Consider the following 20,331-nt stretch of genomic DNA (forward strand, 5'->3'; position numbering starts at 1 on the left):
TTTAATAAGCAGTGTAGAACTAAGACCATTGCACTATGTAACCTCTCCAAGCATCAGTATCATGGTTTACTTAAAATAGTCCCAAATGCACTCATGTTAAAGTCAAAAAGATTTCCAGAACACTGTTTGAAAGTTGATTTTAACAGGCCCTGTTCTTGTGCCTTTTTTTTTTTCTTTTAACCTTGTTAAATATTGAAGTGCACACAAATTTATAAGCCAGGCTTTTGCAAATATCCTTTCCAAAATGTGGCCATGTAACATGTAATCACAAGCAGTCCATAATCCTTTTATCTTCTAAACACTACGCAATGGAAAACACTCAGTTCTTTATGGTCTGCTTCTTCTCTCTCTTTTATAACATCATGTCAAGTAGCTTTTAACATTCTTTTACGTCAGAGACACGTGCAAGAAAAGGAATGCACTCAAATGCAGCAAAAAACATTCTGCTAACATCATTTAAATTGCAGAATCCTTCACAAACAGTTATGTTTTCCACCAACCTGAGACAATAAAAGCATGACTGATAATATTCAATAATAGAAAAAAAGAAAAAATATTTACCAGATTAGTAACTTGTTAAATTAAGACTTCCACTTCAATACAATTTTCATTCTAAGCATATAAAATCCTTTTACAGCATCTGTAAGCCAGAGAGCACACTATGCTCCACAGTCAAGCTTAACCAAGTACTTAACAGTTAAACTGATATTGCTCAAGCTGAGAAACGTTAACTAGTAAAATGAACATAAAATTCACCCAAGTGTTTTGTAATACCATACGAAAACAGAAATCTCAAATGATGATGTAGAAAACTCTTCCTTTTAGAAAATTTTGCCAGAAAAATGATGAACCTCTAAAAAATAATGATCCATACAAGTATTCAGTGTTTTCAACTAGCTAATACACTTTATATCAAAGATTAGAGTGCTTTTTTTAAAAAAAACGTTATTTATATTATTAAGCTAAAAAAATATTTTAAAACTAATTTTGGTAAATGGTGATTGCTGAGATATTTACACATCTCCCATGACTGTAAAATGGAAGCACAGCACATAAATCTCACTCAGTCAAGGCTTTGATGAAGCCAGAGAGCAGCAGTCACATAAGCTTCTCTGGTTATTCTTAGAAAAGAACTGTGAATTTAAATGCTAGTTAGCAGTTTTATAGCCTCTGTTCAAACCTAAGTAACTCCTGTTTTCTGGGGAAGATGTTTCTCTTGCACAGCAAATGTAGCATGTATCTCAAATTGAGGTGTTTCCTCTATCTGTAAGAGCATGTCAGCCTTTCATTGAGGCAAAAAGATAAATTTTCATCAATGTTATCTGGACTAATTCAGGAGGTCTAAGCAAAAAAGGATTTTACCAGCAACTTGACTTCAGAAAAAAATACACAATAAAACCAAACAAACCAGAAACAAAAGAAACACCCCCACCCCAAAAAACAGTGACAAGTTTCGTCCCACCCACGTTCCACAGATAGTTTTACTTCGGAGAATCCAGCTCTTCCCCAGACTTCCTCAATACAAGAGCAGTGGAAAACGGTTCTCCTAGCTACAGTTCTTCTGTCCCGTTACCTTTACCCTGACCAAACACTGAATGTCACATCAACATAGAATTTCTATAAAACATAATAAATAGCAAGGCTATGACACTTGACTCAAATGCAGTGGATGTTATCTTCTTACACTAACAGATCTGTAAAATAAATAGCTATGAAATACTTCTATTTCCTCTTCCAGAAGTACTTCACAGCTTAAACTTGCCAGTATAAACAAGTGTAAATCAGAATCTACTTTTAAATCAGAAATGTAATAGTAAAAGCAAAAGGCTTAAAGTAACTTTAAGTGGTAACACTTCACTTGAAAAGTGAGATTTGGGTTTTTTGCTTGATTTGCAAAATGCATCATTTAAATAACAGTCACAAATGTTAAAAAAAACAAAACAAAAAAACAACTGTCTTGAAGGGTTATTTTCACTTATAAAGATGATAAGCAGCAGAAAGTTCTTATCTCTTATCTCTGAACAAGTTATTGTACTTCTTAAAGAATAATCTCCTTCCTTACTTAACACAATTGCATTTGCAGAAAAAAATTCTGTAGCATCCATAGGTACTCATAACTTTTACTCTTCAACTTGGTCGTGAAAGCCTTGAACTGTTTTGCATGATCTAATACATATATACAAAACCACTTAACTCTCATGAGTTGGTTACGCTGATAGAAGATCAGGTGCAGAGCAAAGATATCATACCCAAAAAACATCAGGAAAAAAGGATACAATTGACTTAAATGTAGATTGTAGCCTACCTTTCTAAAAAATATTTTTAGTTTTTAAGTCAACGAAGAAAACATTATAAGCAAATTTAAGATGCTTTTTAAGTCACTTTAATGCTACCACATGCTATCCTACAGGGCTTCAAAATGGAGTAATATCTTAGCTCTGTGCATCTCAAGCACAAAGCCAGCTCAGGCCACAGGGCAGGGTGAGGAGTTTAATGCACAGCCATTCTACAAGGTCAAACTCCCTCAATTAAGTACTCCCCAAAGCACTCTCCTGCCTTCAGTGCAGAAATGCATTCTCCAAAGGAATCTCACTACATTCTAGCTGACTAGTAACTAGAGAAAGAAAGTATCTGCCACTATAAAAAGAAATAGCATGAAAAGGAAAACACATCCCATTCCATAAAATACTTTTAACTTCTCATTAACTGAGTTATAGGATAAAAAACCCAAAACCAAACAACTCTGACAAAATCAGTTGTGGTAGCAGACCAAAAAAAAGCCTCTGCAGGTAAAGTAAAGGTCCTTGAATCCAACCAACATGAAAGTACTTAATTCCACAAAACTGTATTTGATGTACTACATCATAGAATCAGTCATTACAGGCTTGAAAAACATCACAGTCATTCTTTTCAACATGACACCTTGAACAAAGCATTTTCAGGGGCTCTTTCTTATACAAATTGTTTAGCAAAGATACTAATGGTTGTGGTTTAGGTTTGCCAGGGTTTTCTGAATTGCAAATGAAAATTTAAAAATCCTGCTTAAATCAGTGTACAAAGGGCAATTAAAAAGCACAAGATAAAAGACCAATAAAATAACACCCTATCTGGGATTGCAGCCATTCACAGATACCCAAAACTGTAGGAAGAGGCCATGGTACAGAGGTAATTTCTGTGGCATGCTTTGCCTGCTAGAGGAACCCACCACTTTTGCAAGAGTTCAGTACCACTAGAAAAAAAGAACTGATCAGACTGGTTCACCACTCCTGGCTCTTCCCAAAAGCTGCTAATTCCCAGGAATGTCCAGGAACTACTTTACTAAAGCACAATAGCTATATCAATCACCAAACAACATATAAGCCCTCGACAGAATGGAAATGCTTCTTTTTCTTTCAGAAGATAAATTCATTGCAGGAATGTACCCAAGAATAGCCACATCTTTATGAGGACAAGTAGATCACTCACAATAAACACTGAGTCAAACAAATGAGTTATTTTCTTTATGGAGTTGATTTGAAATCAGTTTTAACGAAAATGAGGGTTTTTTAAAATCTAATGTAAAGTGTAAGCATCAAGAAGTTCAACAAATGGATAGTGCAAAGTCCATCCCCTTGGGAGGAATAACCCCAGGCACCAGGACAGGCTGGGGCTGACCAAATGGAAAGCAGCTTGGCAGAAAAGGCCAGAGTCCTCCTGGACACCAAACTGACCAGCAGGCAGCAACACGGCCTTGCAGTAAAGGCCACGAACAACATCTGATGCTGCATTAGGCACTGCATCACCAGCAGATGGAGGGAGGTGATCCTTCCCCTCTGCTTAGCCCTGCTCAGAGCTACATCTGGAGCACTGGCTCCAGTTCTGGGCTTCCCAATACAGGTGAGACAGGGACAGACTGGAAGGGCTTGGGGTAAGTGCTACAAAGGCAATCAAAACTTCAGAGAATCTGACATACAAGCAGAGGCAGAGAGAGCTGGAACTATTCTGTCTGGAGGAGAGAAGGGTCTGGGGAATCCCACCACTGTGTATAAACACCTGATGGGGAAGGGGATAGGAAAGAGAGGGGATGACAGAGCATGGCATTTCATTTCCTGTCCAGTAACAGGACAAAAGGCAAGAAACAAACTGAAATATAAGATAGAAAGTTTAAACCTAAGACAACTTCTTTTTACTAAAAGGATGCAACATGCTGCCCAGGACATTTGTGGAGTCTCTTGAAGATACTCAAAACCTGCCTGCACACAGCCCTCAGCCATCTGCTGTAGTCATCCCTGCTTTGAACAGTGTTGATCAAGACAATCTCCAGAGGTCCCTGACAACCTCAGCCATTCTGTGATTCTGTGTATATAGTACTATCTAGACTAAACTGTTACACTGTAGGGGTATAGAAAGGCACGTAATTAATTCATCTTTACATATACCATGTGAGAAGTGATTTCTTATCAACTGCACATGTAATATCACACACCTACACTAGCTAACGTGCCCTTCTCTGTCTCCCTCCTCCCCCTGTACTGCATGTTTCCCCCATCCCAGATGTGGATGGGGGATTGTGGATTTCATAACAGCTGCAAATTTGAGCCATTTAAACAACAGACCATCTCCCGCCCCTCCTATCCTAAGGTGGGATTCTGCCAAAAGCAGCTTCTAGCAAATCTTTCATTGTAAGTGTTTGCAGTCACAGGCTTATATGCACTTGTGAATCCTGGGGAGCTAGGGCTGGAAATAATACATACTCTATGATATTTAGCAAAGCATGAGAACAGAAGAACAGTTATTGCAACAGAACTGAGCCCTCCTATACCAAGTGGGGATTGTTTGTTTGTAATGTTCTTTGCCTTACTTCTTAATGTTAGTTTCTTCCTTCTTTTTACTTTTTACAAGGGATTCTTTTTCTTTGCCTTGCAGTTTGCCTTACACAGTCATCTTGGTCTCCATAAATATAAATTGCTTGATGGAAGTTATCTGCTTTATTTTATTCTATTAATTTCCTACTTTTCCTTGAATTACCTTCATTTTTTTTAAGAATCCTAACTCTTATTTTTTTAAACTCCACCTACTTAGATATACTTGGAATTCATTTTTATTGCCTACCTCTGCCTTTAATGTTAAAATTAACCTACTGATAATGAAATCTGCACAGGAAAAGCTTTACATTCTCATCCATAAGCAACTCTTCAAAGCAACTCTTTGCTATCCATGTCACCACCCTGGCTCAGCTGCTTCAACTTTATTGATATCAAAGAGCACCAGACTACTTCTAAGAGCTATAAAAAAAAGGCAAAGAGATTATCCCATCAGTTGGCTTGTATCAGCTATATATACATCTGCACATCCAAGGCAAAGGTTTGGAGAGTCAGGAAAAGGTTTTGGTTTGTTTTTAAAAGAACACAGATTGAAAAAAGTTGAACCTATAGGACTCAGGTTCTGACACATCCTTCAGCACATGGTATGAGTGAGGGATCACTGTCTCAGACAGTCATTCTTGGACCACCAGAGTGTACACACTAATGCTGGCTTGAGTCAGTGTATTTTGAAGTCATATATGCAAGGAAAGTTACGTAGCAGACACTGTCGCTGAGGGTAGAGAATAAACAAAACTGAAATACTCCTCCCACGTGACACTCTTAATGCCAGTTAACACTTTCAGCCTGAAAAAAAATCTAATTTGAAAGAATAATCTTACTGTGTTGAGTATTAATAGTTCCACTCAAAGTATGTTTGCTTTGACAATCCTCCTACTAAATGTTTCATTTGTTACTCAAGGAAGAAAAACAAAGATCTCTATAGCTACCAACAAGCTGTTATGATATAACAGCAGTCAGTTTTGTATCACTCAAACTTCATGCATTGGATTTCATGCTGTAACAAATTAAGGTGTATTTGGGAGAAACTGCATTCTTTAGAGATTCAAGCTTTCCTTACAATTGTAAAACCCAAATACAGTTGCTCTTTTCTGAGATGGAACAGGAAGATTAACATACTCAAAGTTCCATGAAAGAGCACAATCAAATTATTCTCTCCCCCATGTTTAATGACCATTATAAAGAGTGGTCAGAAACAACAACAAAAAAAAATAGTCTTTCTCCGTAATTAGGAACTGCTAGATCTGAGAGAAGTACAACAAACGTGTTACAGGAAAGGAGTGACTCTCAGCAAAGAGAAGAAATGGAGAATAATCAGAAGTATCTGTGTGTCAGAACAGAAAGAGTATAGGGAGAGATAAGGAAAAAGAGGTATAAATCCAGACTACAAATAATATCAGGCTCATTAATAGAGCAGCAACAGGAACACTAAGTTCAAAGAAATATTTTTGGTCATTTGTTTTTAGTCAGTCCCTCTTTCTTAACCAACTCTATTCTACTGCTTCAAGGACACACACCATACCACATCAATTCTGGCACAGGATTAGTAAAACAGAAAGATGGCCACAACTAAACTGGAAGAGATCTTGTCATCAGTTCTGTTGGCCAACACACTCTAACTGGAAGTATTCTGGGAACTGCTTTTTTTTAAAGAAAAGAACCAAACACAACAGTAAAATAAGCCAAAAAGCCAGTCTCATCACCAAGTACAATACCAGCAAGAAGAAAAGACCTCTGAAGGGTGGGGGAAGCTTCTCCTGTGCCATCTACTACAGGCAGTTACTGGTCCAGATTGCATCCCTGGGATGCTGTTAGCAATTCCAGCATGTCCAGATTCTCTTTCCTCTCTACCTTCCTGAGCATGCTGACTGCATGTTTTTCTAACCAAAATGGATTTCAATAAAAAGTCTATCTGCCATGTCCCACACTAAGCAAATGATTGCATAAATAGCCACACTTATTTACTAAAGGTAGAATCTACAAGAAACATACAAAAATATTTCTATTGGGCAATAACAGCTGTAGGTGGACAGGTTTTCCAGTTACACTCATCACAACTATACTTCTGCAGAAGTCAGAGGCAGATGACATTATCAAATCACATTTTTCCATATCATCAAAATGTTACAGAGAAAAAACACATTCTTCACAAGATTTCTATTACAGGATAGTCAGTTCACCTTTTAAGAAAACATGTCATGAAGCAGCTTATTTTAAGTATGCATCTGATACCCTTTTAACTGGAAGGGCCTGATTATTTAAGTAGAGGAAAAAAGGAACAGCCTAACAATTCACATTTTTGAAAGAATATTCAGTTCTTCAGAAGAATATTACAAAGTTTTCTTGAAAAGTGATATGGAAGTCCCTATAGGTCAGCAATTTTCATAAGCAAGTGTATTGATAACGACTTGCAATTTCTAGCCAACTGAAAAACACACTGCACCTTACAAATTCATTCTAGAGAATTCACCATTGTAACACTCAAACTCCACACATTTCTTGCTCTAAAACACGCAATCACTTCTAGATTGAAAAGATGAAGATTTTAACATTAAAACATGAAACATGTACTGACAATTACATATCTTCTTATGGAAAAAAACTTACTTGATTGAGTTTCTGAAGTGGTCCTCAGCGGGATTTTTTACTGTACAGCTATTCAGCAACCATAAATCTGCTTCAGCAGAATTGTCTAAAGACAAAAAGAAACACATCTATGTTAAGAATTATTCAACCTGTCAACTCCTATTTTAAATCTTATAAAAAGGCTGAATTTAGACATCAGCATAAGCAAACTATTTGCAAAATAACTTTATATTCAACACTTTAAAGAATTAGATTCCTTGATTGGTTGGGTTTTGTTGTTTTGTGTTTTAGAAAACAAGAACACACAGTATTTCCATTGTACTACTTTCTTGCAAAGGAAGAGTGAATAGTTAGCTACCTCACTTACTTGCTGAGATGTCACTAGGTTGTACATCATGGAAAACAGGTCACTACTCCCAAAAATTTATACTCTCCAAAGATTTGGGCTAAAGCTCAGGCAAAAATATCACCAAAATGCATAAAGGTGCTTTTTAATTTAATTGGTCAACAAAAGCAGGTTTCACCAACAAAACAAAATACCTGCTCCAGCTCTACTGTGAATTAGCACTACAAAAGAGAGAAATTAGAATTTAGAAAATATTAATCTCTACTAAAGAGAAAAGTCAGTATAGCTAATTTGGAAACAAACACGCATACTTCTAGTTTAGAATATTTCTTAATTATAGTACAATTATAGCCCAGCAATTTTTCAGACAAAAAGTATTAATACAATTAGTATCTGCCTCCATTTGGATAAGCATATAATTTTCTTCCAGGAGCCCAACCTTTCTGTATGTTTACAACCTACTGATATCTAAATGCATTAATAGAACTGAATCCCAGAGTTACCTGTGGAAGCACATACATAATCACTAATCCTGTTAAACATGACCTACAGTACAGAACTATTAGCACAGTTATTCTTATTGTGAAGTTAGAGCTTTTCAAGTACAAGAACTAAAATAATCTCAGGTATTCCAAGTGCTGTAGCATTCATCAGAATCAGTTTGGATAAGAAATTTTGTTTGATGCTGGCTATTAAGTACATCCGGAGTACTGAGGTACTTTAAAGGACGAGCCAATGAAAACTGAACAGATCCAAACCACCATTTTTAGGATGCCTTATTTGAACTGATGTCCTACTAAAGCAGAAGAAAGCTTGCAAAGCTTTAAGCATGTTTGTATGCATTCGTCCTTTTCCCATCTATTCACACACTTAAGACTTTAAATAGTAAAAATGAAAAATCCTCCCTTCTGTCTCACTGCCATTTTTCTCTAAGGAAAAGATACTTTAACTATCAGTCACTTAACCTAGGAAGCAGGTAAAATGAAAACAAGATATTTACGTTAAATAACAGAAAACCTTGAGAAGGTTTCTGATCTTTCTTGATAGAGCTAACATTGCCAATATGGATCAAACACTGGCCTCTTCTATGACAGGAAAAGGCAGCAAAGGAGTAATCAAAAATAGTATTTAGACCTTCAGCTATCTTAAACATAAATCTAAGGTACCAAGACCTAACCCTGTCTTAACAGGTTGGGAAAGAGGACTAAGTTCAATTTAGTCTATACAGAAGCCAAAACAAAAACAGAACAAGCCAAATAATTTCTCCTCCAATCCAGGCTGCATGAAAACAACTTTTTCAGATGAATGAACATACTGTTACTGTCAGAAAGATAATTAAAGGTAAAAAACTCATTAGGAACGATGTACAGAAAAGCAAAGAAAGGTATAGTTTCAAAATCAGAAAAAAGGTGAACTCTTGGCCTAGTCAAATTCACCAATTATGAAAACAAACACAATTTTAAAACAGCTTTCCAGTAACAGTTCCAAAGCTTTGTATTTCTTAACACTTTTCAGCAGCGTAAAATGTTTATAAATTCAGCTCCACACCCATAACACACCCGCCTGATACTCAGGGGGTGAGGGAGAGACAGGACTAAATAACAAGAGACCGACATTCTAAGTCAAACAGAAGGCTGGGAATATATTTAACAGACAAGAGTTCCAGTAGCAGTAATATCTCTTGAAAATTATTATGCTTTGTGGCATCTTTATTCAGGGGAGAGATGCCCTAATGCAGAAAACACCAATTCCACCCTTGGCTTCAGTCCCTCCTTGTGCCATGGTCTCCATGTGCAAAGGAAGAGATAGCCTCACTGTGACAATACTTCTTCCTTAAAGCTAAAGTCCCTTTCTTCAAAACAGCATTGGAAGAGCAAACTTATTTAAATTTAGAAAGAACCTGCACACTAACCCAACAGGAAATGGTTCATACAGCAATTTGGATTGCAGGCTATTAATACATTAGCTACTTGACTGGGAGTCTGACAGACAACTGCAATACTTGCACATATTCTACACATAGGAAAAAATCTCTCAAATTCAAATTTGTTCCTTCACAGGTTTCACACTCTACAGAACAGAGGGTGCAGAATAAAGGCTTCTGCAGAATATAATCTTTTGAGCAGTTTTGCAAAAAGGAGTATATGTCTGAAAATCATTTCAGAAAACTGGGAGCATGGCAGAGGCTTGTCCTCTCCTTACAACAATATTATTATTTTATCATATTTAGGTTTTCTATTTCTGTATTCATTTAAAATATTTTTCTTATTAACTGTCATTCTCTCTCATATGGATATATTTACATACAAATTTTTATTATTTATACATATAAACATATATACACACTTACAAGTTACATATATTTATTTAAAAGCTTTCATACCACAAATATTAAAAATGATAGCTGCATTTCCTCAGTTTTTACTGCACTGTTCATATATAAAAGAATTACATGCACTCATAAAGATTCGCAGTAATCTACTGTATGTTCTCCTGTAAATTTTAATTAAAAAAAAAAATATTATTTCCAAGAGGGCATTTTTGTATCAGGTTGTAACAAAATATGAGAAATTACAACATTGCAGGGGCAACTTGTCATTGGCCACATTTTGCTTTTGATGCACTTAACACTAAATTCAAGGCCTTGATGGACATACTGGAAGAAACATGGACCAAAACACCAGATCAGAGTTGTCATGTATAAACATAATTATTAAATATTAAGTAACACCCAGAGTAAGGGTTCTTTATTTGGGGCAGGGGGACTGGAGGGACTGGCTATATGTGTATACACCTATATAAGTATATTAATCAGTGGTCTGAAATGCACAGCTGCTAGTGGCCAATGTGCACTCAAAGAAAGAGTAAAACAGCTCTGGCAAATAAGCTCAGACTTCTAAATGCACCAGCAGGGGTAGACAAAGCTGACGTTTCTCTGTTTACACTCCAGGAAGACAGATGTGAAGTATTTAGGCATGGACAGTAAACAGCGTATGAATGTAGTGCCACGCCTACTAAGGCAGCCCATGCACTCTTCCTTAGGTCACCTTTTCCAACTTCAGCCTCCACCTTGTAAGGTAACAGTGAAGCTGGGATTTATTCATTCAGCAGGTTGATGTCCATCACCCTCCAGTCTCCATCAGACCAAAAGGTTTTGGAGAAACCTCCAATGTTTCAATGAAGAACAGAGGCTTGCGTTTGGGAACTCTCACAGATCTGATGGAAGGGGACAACCTAACCTTTACAGAAGGCTTTCCAGCAAGGCAAAACTGAAGCAAAACTGAAGCAAAACTGAAGCAAAACTGAAGCAAAACTGAAGCAAAACTGAAGCAAAAACCATAAGCACAGGGAACACCAATTACAGTAGTGAATATGATATATCCTGTATCCTGCAACAAAGTTCCCTAAGGGATCTTCTTTCTTCATTTGTTTTTCCATATATTCAGCCTAACGATATTTTTTAATTACGTTTTGCTGCTGAACATTTTTTTTATGAGCTACATAAACAGCTTAGTGTATGTTAAGACATTTGTAGAAAAAAGTTATGTCGAATCAGCATTGTACTAAATGCTCAAAAACACAACTCAAAACCATGGCCTTTTTGCATTGTGACATCTTTTCCATAAAAGAAAGGCTACACTGGAAGTAAACCACAAAGTCTATCACACTCTCTGCAAAACAACAGAGAGTACAAAGAAACCTAAAGGTCATGGAAACTTCTGAACACTTAACTTAATTGGGAAAACTGGAAAACACGAATTGGCTACATTATGCAATAGCAAGAGGATAAAATGGCAAGAGTCTGAAACATCAGTATACCTACAGAGGAAAACAATATTTACAAATTCTTTTCTAACTAGCATTTTTGGGGTTGTTATCATTTTAGAAACCATAAATCAGCAGAACTTCTTAAGAACACTGTATTAATACTATCAGTTGAAAATTAAACAATTTACTTAGTTTTGTCCTGGTGTTTTAATTTAAGTGTTTTTTCTTCCAATTCTTTTTCCAAAACTTTGTTTTCCTCCAATTCCCCCAAACCACATCTCCTTGAAAAATCAAAACACTCACAGAGCACTGAAGTAGAAGAAACACAGATAGTGAAGCCCTAAAATTATCACCCTCCTTTACTTTCTTCAGCATATCACTCCTCTCTGCTCTGAAACTGCTAGCAGATTTGCTCAGCACTGCTTGCTCCAAAAACATGCCTCATTATTTTACAGCCTGTACATCAATCTGTGTAACTTCAACCTGAAAGATCTTTAGCATCACAGAAGGCTCTCTCATGGACTTTTCCTCCAACTCTCCTTGTCCTCCTGTTCCTAAGCTCTGTGCAAGTCTTCCTTCTCAGCCTTCCTGATTTTCCTTTATTCTAACCCTCTTGCACAACAGGTACACCTTCATTTCGCTGTATTCACGTGCTGTATTCTTGCCTCTGTTCCCACTTATGGACCTCCCTATTAATGTTTTGTCCTGCACCTTCTCACTTTCAAAGCAGCTCAACCCGTTTCCCTCGATCCTCTGCTTGGCATTTTGTGCTCTGCAGCCAAACCCAGTAACACTCAAGTTACATATCTGGAACATGTTCTCACAAATGGACTTTATGTGAATCATCTTCCCCCAAAAGACACAAAAATCTAAGCATGAGGACATTGCACAGTGCATTACAAAAGTCCTCCAGCATCTTGACTGGAACAAGGTTACCAAACTTCTCTTTATTTTCTTTCAACATCTTTGTGTCACAGAAACCCACTCTTATGCCCTGAGTAACTGATATTGGGCCCTGGTTAATTTAATGATTTCTTGGACCGGTGGGCCTTGAAGGATCTCGGCAAGTACTGGGAAAGAATTTCTTTCATAAATATTAGTTCAGAAATGCAGGGAGTCACTAGTACAGAAGAAAGGTACATCTTCTTCTGAGGACATTAAATTATTTGTTTCCAGACATTAAGCCTGGCTTGACAGAGGAAAAATACACAAGGTTGAAAAGAACAGGAGAAAGCAAATTTTGTTTTCTGCTGTATTTTTTCTAGACCTTTCCTCATCATACAAAATATTTGGTTACCTTTTGTTAGTTCTCAGCATTTCATATCAGATAGTTAGCTATCAACTTTCATGTAAAACATCTTACAGAAAATATTGCAAACAAGCACTTGCCCTGTCTGCTCCCTCAACGGCAACTAAAAATCAAAACCACAAGTTATCATGACCTTCCATTCCAGATGGCATTTGCTTGAAATCTCAGAGCCACATTATCAGTTCCCACCTCCAAAGACCTACCATGCATTTAGCTATGACACATAACATTCAGACTAACACACACTGAAAGTACTAACTTTGCGGATTGCAAATGTCTTTCAAAAACAGTCCCACTCCCTTAACAGAAGTAACAGGATGTAAAACACAAAAGGGTCAACTCAATTTGAATATGACTTCTGTTTTCTCATTGAATTTCTGAAATACTCTGTTCATAACAAATGACTTCAACCACAATTAATGAAAATACTACAGCTTGGATCACCTTCAAATATATTATTTAAAGCCCCATAAGGAAAGACTGCCTACTTATCAAATCAGGTAATGCAGACAAGTCTACATTTAAAAAAATAATTCTCCCATCATGCTTCTTGCTCTAATTTAAACTGCAAATACGCAAAATTGCTATTATAATTCTCCATTAACATTTCCATTACTAAGCTTATTGTGCAAGTAAGCTTTTCTATTTTCTTCTGGTTTTAAGCAATTGAGTATTTTTAGTAAATTCATTCTTCATTGGATAGACATCTGAACAGCAGCTACTGCTGGACTATAGACAGGTTTTATGAAGCCTTCCGGATCAGCATATGCATCCTCTATCAAAGGACATTTCTCTCTGTCCAATACCAAAATAAAGGTGCATAGGGACTTAGCAGGTTGCTTGAAGTCCCATCCAACCTGGCCTTCAACACCTCCAGAGAAGAGGCATCCTTGTTTCTATTCATTTCAGTACAATGGACAAACAAGTAAACTTTATTTACTCATGCACACTTTCAGGTCTGCCTGTGAGATTTCTAAACAAAACAAAAAAAACCAAAAGTGTTATATTTCCAGTCACCCCTGAAAGCCCATTCAGGAACCTTACCTTATCACTCCCTCCAAACAACAAAGCCCTTCAAAATATACTAACTTTGCAGCTAGACCTAACTTTTGCAGCAAAACAACTTACAGAAGTCTACTGCTCTATAAATAAAGCAGGTGAACATTTGAACTAACATTTTAATGTAAATAAATAGTGTAGAAAAAATAATTTGTATTTCAGAGCATGCATGTAAACCTAAACAGAACCCTTCAGGCCTGGCACAGGTGCATTGAACACAGAACACAGCAGAGAAGAAAAGGCACGTGAAAAAACAAGTTTTGCTTCACAACGTCGACTAAAGACAAACCTTACATTGCACTTCTACTGTGTGACCACCTGAAGTGAGAAACCCATTCTCTAAATACCTTCCACATCTGCTCTAAACACAGCACAGCCTATAAGTGGGCCATCTTTTTCTTTTACTTTCTACATACTTACGTCAGACTTCCAGGCTACTCCAGCCGTACTCCCGTTTGCAGCACCCAGACACACAGAGCTGGGTAGGAGGACTTCAGCCTGCCCACCCTTAGTGGCACCTAAGCTGCACTAAGTCATGAACAGGAGAATTAAGTATACGTTTAAACTTACCTTGTAACAATGTCAAGAGTCCAACTAGATTACAGCTTCCATTTTAACTCCTCCTGCAATGTGTTTAGCTCATTTTTGTGCCAGTTTACCCAGCACAGACAAGGAGAACTGACGGCTACTTTGCTATTTTGTTTATCTTAGAGGTCTAACTCACTAAACTTTCCATGCACTAAAGCACCTAAACATTGTTAAGGTTGTAAAAAGATTTAGGTTCAAAAATACTAAAACTATAAATGTTTCTTTTTGAAAAGCATCAAGTAATTACATTCTAAAATTGCAGTACCCATAGGGCATTTTAATAATTTCCTTTCAATTTTTTCTCCACTTGAATGCTAACTTTCCTAAGACCACAGCTACCATCACACCTGCAGCCATTGAATATCTCATACTTCCTACAACTGGGAAAGAGACCAATCATTTCCACACCTTACCTGCTTGCTATCTTTATTGATCAGAGCAAAATACATAGGCCAGTTATGGCCATCTTCAATTCTGGGTGCAGTGCCACATGCCATAAATATTTGAATTTGTGCTGGACTTTATTCTACACTCTACAGTTCCACTTGTCAAACAGTTCCTAGATATTTATCCTAATGGAGAGGTCTGCCACTGTCACAGGGTCCTCACACCCACTCATGAGTATAGAACTATGACCACATTATAACAAAGCTTCTTCCTATGCTAGCTCATGGACTACCTTTTTCTCACGGCTCTTAGTTTATACCAAATAGTCAAAGGTCTGTCTGCACACAGCGTTATATGCCAGAGAAGGAAAAGGCAGCCTGAATTTTAGCTCATTCCTTCAAAATCAAGACTTCACTACTTTTCTCAAAGTGTATCACACAACTATTCCTTAACAAAACAAGGACCCAAAACAAGAGAGGAACCATCTCCTTGCTAGTTAAGAGGTATGTTGGCAGAAAGCCTAAGCAGAGCCAGGGTCAGCTCAGCACAGTACCAGCTCATGTTAAATCACCCAAAATAGCCTGGGAAGCAGCAGCAGGATCGGGTGCCATAGCACAACACTGTAAGGTGAGCATTTATTCCTGCTCTTGGGCACAAGTGAAATGTAATCTTGATGCATTCCAAGAGTCAACTGCTCCTTTCACTTCCCTGAAGACTTATGATCAGCGTTAATAACTTCAATGTGAAGAGTACTAGCAAGTGATTTATCAGTCTGGCAGGGAAAGTCCAACTACATTAGAAAGCAGATCAAGTAGCCTGTTTTAGCCAAGCTACACTACAGCACAACTCCATATGTAACTCCAACAATTCACTCTAATGATGAATGTAGGTAGAATTTTTTTTGTTGACAGAATTGGGAAAAATCGCAGTAACTCCTCCTCTAAGTCTTACGCCTGCTTGTTCTTCCAGAAATAGCACACACAGTATGATTCAGTGCTTTCTTGCTTCTTTGTACTCCCTCCACACAGCTTTATACACAAAACGCAAGTTATTCAAATGAGCAAATACAGACTTACGTCTTAGTCACTAAGAAGTCAACCATCTGAAGCCAACCATCAACAAAAAATCTTGCACAATATTGTGCAACTGAAGTTTCAAAACACACTGCAAATATTAACTGCTTTACCTTCAACACCTACATATTAAATATGCACCCAGCTCTACACCAATTTCTTTTCAGCTTATAAACGTAGACAAGTAGTTTTAGAGTTTCTGTAATTTGATTGAGCCACACAGGATGTCTATGCAAAGAAACCAAGATCTTAGCCAAGTTGTCCCTGACTTCAGGTCTGTTCTAAACACAAAGTCATTGCCTAGATTCTTATGCATATGTACAAGCTATCTCAGTCTAGATCATTTATAGGGCAGATCAGTGATATCCAATAGGTTTTTGACAACAAGTTTTAAGGCACACCCAAAACCCAGCCCTTCAGTAATTTGGGTACTACAGCAAATCAACAGAAAACACTGAACAGCAGAATATGTTGAATATTTTCTATGGGAAAAGGTTTAAATTCAAAAAACAAAAAACCCACACCAACAAAAAACCCAAAAATTTAAACAAAACCAGATTATAGTAGTTCTACTAACTCACTATGAGTGATAAAACACAACTCTTGCAGCATAAGCAACTAATCTCATATGCTGACAGCAAAGCCACAGGTGAATCAAAAATTAAAATGTTATGGTTTTCTGTATACATCATATGTTTCCATATGAATTTTCTGTAAACAGTAATAAATATTTCAGAATCAAGAAAGATTGACTGGAATGTGCTCCAGGAAGATTATTTTAATCTTCCTTAGGCATAGGGCTCTGACAAGAGTGACTTAAACAAATGCTCCTATCTACAGAGCTAATGAAATGCTAATGGCTCTATCTCACTACCTCTGCAGGAGAGAAAGAAGAAAATATAAAGTGAGGGTTGCTTCAGCCCTATCATGCATCGAGGTAAAAACCTGCTGGGCTAGGCACAGCAGTCAGAAACCAAAGACCTTTATAAAATGCAATGGCACCACTAATTACCTACTAGTGAAGCCTCTTGCACTTCTAGCCCATGCAAGCCACAAGTATGTCCAACAAAAGGTAGCTAAAAGCAGTGAAGTAGAAGATTCTCAAGTACAGCAAATGAGAAAGAATCTTTGCTTCATTCCAAGTGTAATATAAAATAGAACTTCAGTAATTAAACACCTTAAATAAGGCCATAAATGTATAATGTTAATCTAGAGAGAGGATTTACTCCACAGATTTCTTAATTTTTCAGTGCGCCTATTTCTAATCAAGTTAGCCCATGGCACTGAACTTCCTCACTCCCAGAACTTCCTAACCCCTGTTCATTTTCACAAGTGCCAAGACTAAGGTTTTGCTGTAGTCTGCAAATTAAAGCTAAATGTTACTCCTCCATCTGTTTGACAATCTTTTTTTCTCTGAATTCTGTCTGCACTAAGTTATACCTAGAAGCAACTTACTGATTTCAAATGCCTTGCTTCCATTTATTTCTCCTGGTACCTAATGCCACAGGGAATATGGATTTAGGTTCCATCTATCACTTTTAAGAGAGTTAAAATATATTAGATATTTGAGCCAGAGATGTCCAAACACTTCTTGCACTGTAGCTTCCAGCTATGTATTGACTTTCTCAGAACTACCTTCACACCTCATCTATTTGCTGCTTTATCAGCTTTCTGAAAAGCAGGAGATATGGGCTTAAGGTACCATACCCAGCAGCCAGATAAACCTTCGCTGTGGTTAATTCCCAGCCATCATCCCTGGTCCAGATTATCAGCAGAATTTAGTGTTTGTGAAAGCTCCAGACTGAGCACACTGGAAATTAAAAGTTCACTCTTCACACACACCACAGACAGATGCAGTGTGGCAACCGGCAGTGCAAGCCTCTTCACAAAACACCACCAACAGGTTTTGATTATGCTTTCTCTACAACCTGTAGGACAAAACAACAGTTTTAACTCTCTGCCCGTTTGCCCAGAAAAGGAAGGAAGCCTATTCATGGGAGAAGTGGGCAGCAAAGATGCACTGGGAATGATAAACAAAGACTGAGCACAGGGAGATGTGTGAACATGGCTCCCAGCCCCACCTGCCCTTTCTCCATGCCCTGATTCATACTGAACAGACACTCCAGGCTATACATCTACTACAGCTGCTATGAGCCATTCTGCAGTCTCACCACTCATTCCCTCCGTTTCTCCAACAATTTACTTGCCTGTGCAACTAAAGTAACTAACAGCACCTAATTCAACAAATAGGTGAGAAGAAAAAAAAAGACACTGATCTCTCACAGCAGTTCCTTAAAGAGGCTGAGTATTTCTGTACCAATAGAGATTACAGCCTCATACATTACTTTTTTATCCTGCCTCTTCCCAGTTTTGATTGCAGGTTTAATTATTATTCTTGTAAAAAAGCCAATTTATTTAGATTCCTGTCATTTGCACAAAAAAGAGAAAAAACACCAAGCAGAAGATAACCTTCCAGTACTAATAAGCCTGCATACAAAAAGACAAGGCTATTTCGAAACTTTCAACAGGATTTGCAAATGCCAAAAGTTCAAGTATGCCAGTTTTGCATAGAGAACTGTGGCTTTATGGTCCCAGAGTGGTCCGATTTCATCAAGAACAAATGAGTCAAACACTAGTTTGACACACCATGCATGCGTTATTTGACGGAGCTGCAGCTCCCAAAAACAAAAAAAAAAAAAAAAAAAAAAAAAAAAAAAAAAAAAAAAAAAGATGACCATTGAGACAAACAAGAGAAGGGGGGGAGGGGGGTTGTGTGCGAGGATCCATTTTCTCATCTCATTTGGAAGGAAAAACTAAAAATGTCAAGCACGGTCACAGGATGTGATGATGTATTACAGCAGAGCGAACTGCACTTTCAGAGAGCAAAGTGCTGTCCAGTAGTTTTCTATTTCCTTCAAAGAAAAGACAAGAGATCTGCTGGAGGAGACTCACAGGCCAATAGCATAAGAATTAAAAGTTTTTTTGGTTGTCTTCTCCTCCCGGTCCTCAGGCTCCTCACTGGGAGAGTCTTTTGGCTGGGTTTGTCCTTTGTCTTCCCTACTCTTGAAGACAAGGTAACAAACAATAACAGAAAACCTCCATTTTGCTACATAGCTCAAAGTAGACAAGATATTTCAAAGCCTTCTTCACCCTTCTACTTGCAATAGAATGAAGACACTTTGCTTTCTTATTTTTAAGGCCTGTAATTATGCACAATTTATTCTACATTTTCTATTGTGAGAAGGATGCACACTCCTCTTTTTCCATGTTGATGACTGAAGTTTAATCTGGTATCTCCCATGATAACTACCTTCCTTTGTATATTTATAGCTTACGACTTCACTGTCTTTACAGCTGTTTTCATTTAGCACATGTTCTCTAATTTACCTTCTCTTTGCATTCAAAGATGAATTCTAAAAATACCATATCAAGTTCTTGCAAGTCACAGAACCCACCCCACACTCTGGCACATTATCCACTCAACTGCTTGTTAGGAAACTTTTGGTGAACCCTAGTGGCAAACCTGAAGCCAAAAAAAGCCCAAAAGGCTAACAACAATTTTTTAAAAAAATAATTTCAATATAAAGCAGTAAAAATGCTTATGGTTATAAGCAGCCTTTGATCACTTCCAGGAGGAGAAAATAGAAGCTATTTCTTTTACCACCCCTGTGGTCTTTTCAACATTTCAGAAGAGCACAGATTAAATAAAATTAATAAAACCTTGCTATATATTAAGGGAGGTGGTACAGTGGCAACAGAGGACATCAGGAGGCCCATGACTATGTGGAAAGCCTAGACTACCTACCTGCAGTTCTTAAAGTTCCATGGTATTGATTTGTAAGTAGTCTTTAATCGTTTTAACTTGCCTTGAAACAATAGCCCTAAGAAAACAGTACAAGAGACAAGGACAATAGATCTCTCTTAGCAAGGAGAAAAAAATCATGTCAGTGACACCCTGTCAAGAGGTGTCCAGCAACATACAGAAATAGAGGTATTGACTCAGCTTTACGGTAATCAGCACAGCTTAGCAGATGGAATCTTTCTAAACTGAAGTATGGCTGGTAATCCACCTTATGAACATAGCACAGACCATGTGTTGAAGAGTCCCAGCTACAAAAACATGGAACCACCAAATTCTCCCACAAGCGCAGGCAAAGCAGAAGACTTCCTGTCTTTGAAAGCTCCTCATCTACCATTTCAAGCTCATCCACATGTTCAACCTGCATAAAGCACAAAGTTAACCACCACGAAGTGCTTAACCCCTGGCGCCAGGGTCTTCCAAAGCTTCGTAATCAGAGTCCATTGGCCACAAAATCCAAGTCCACTGGCCAAGTTCACCCCTCCTGGCGCCTT

General features: G+C 37.6%; 1 protein-coding gene across 2 annotated transcripts in view; it reads right to left on the reverse strand.

Annotated features, from left to right (window-relative positions):
* CDKAL1 (CDK5 regulatory subunit associated protein 1 like 1) overlaps nucleotides 1-20,331 on the reverse strand; it is a 418,797-nt gene that overhangs the window by 342,351 nt on the left and 56,115 nt on the right. For both annotated transcript variants that reach the window (XM_051610858.1, XM_051610859.1), the window contains exon 5: nucleotides 7,470-7,554. In XM_051610858.1, coding sequence (XP_051466818.1) covers nucleotides 7,470-7,554 — 85 coding nt within the window. The remainder of the gene's footprint in view (nucleotides 1-7,469; nucleotides 7,555-20,331) is intronic.

The sequence above is a fragment of the Apus apus genome, chromosome 2, assembly GCF_020740795.1.
Source record: "Apus apus isolate bApuApu2 chromosome 2, bApuApu2.pri.cur, whole genome shotgun sequence".
Taxonomy (NCBI): domain Eukaryota; kingdom Metazoa; phylum Chordata; class Aves; order Apodiformes; family Apodidae; genus Apus; species Apus apus.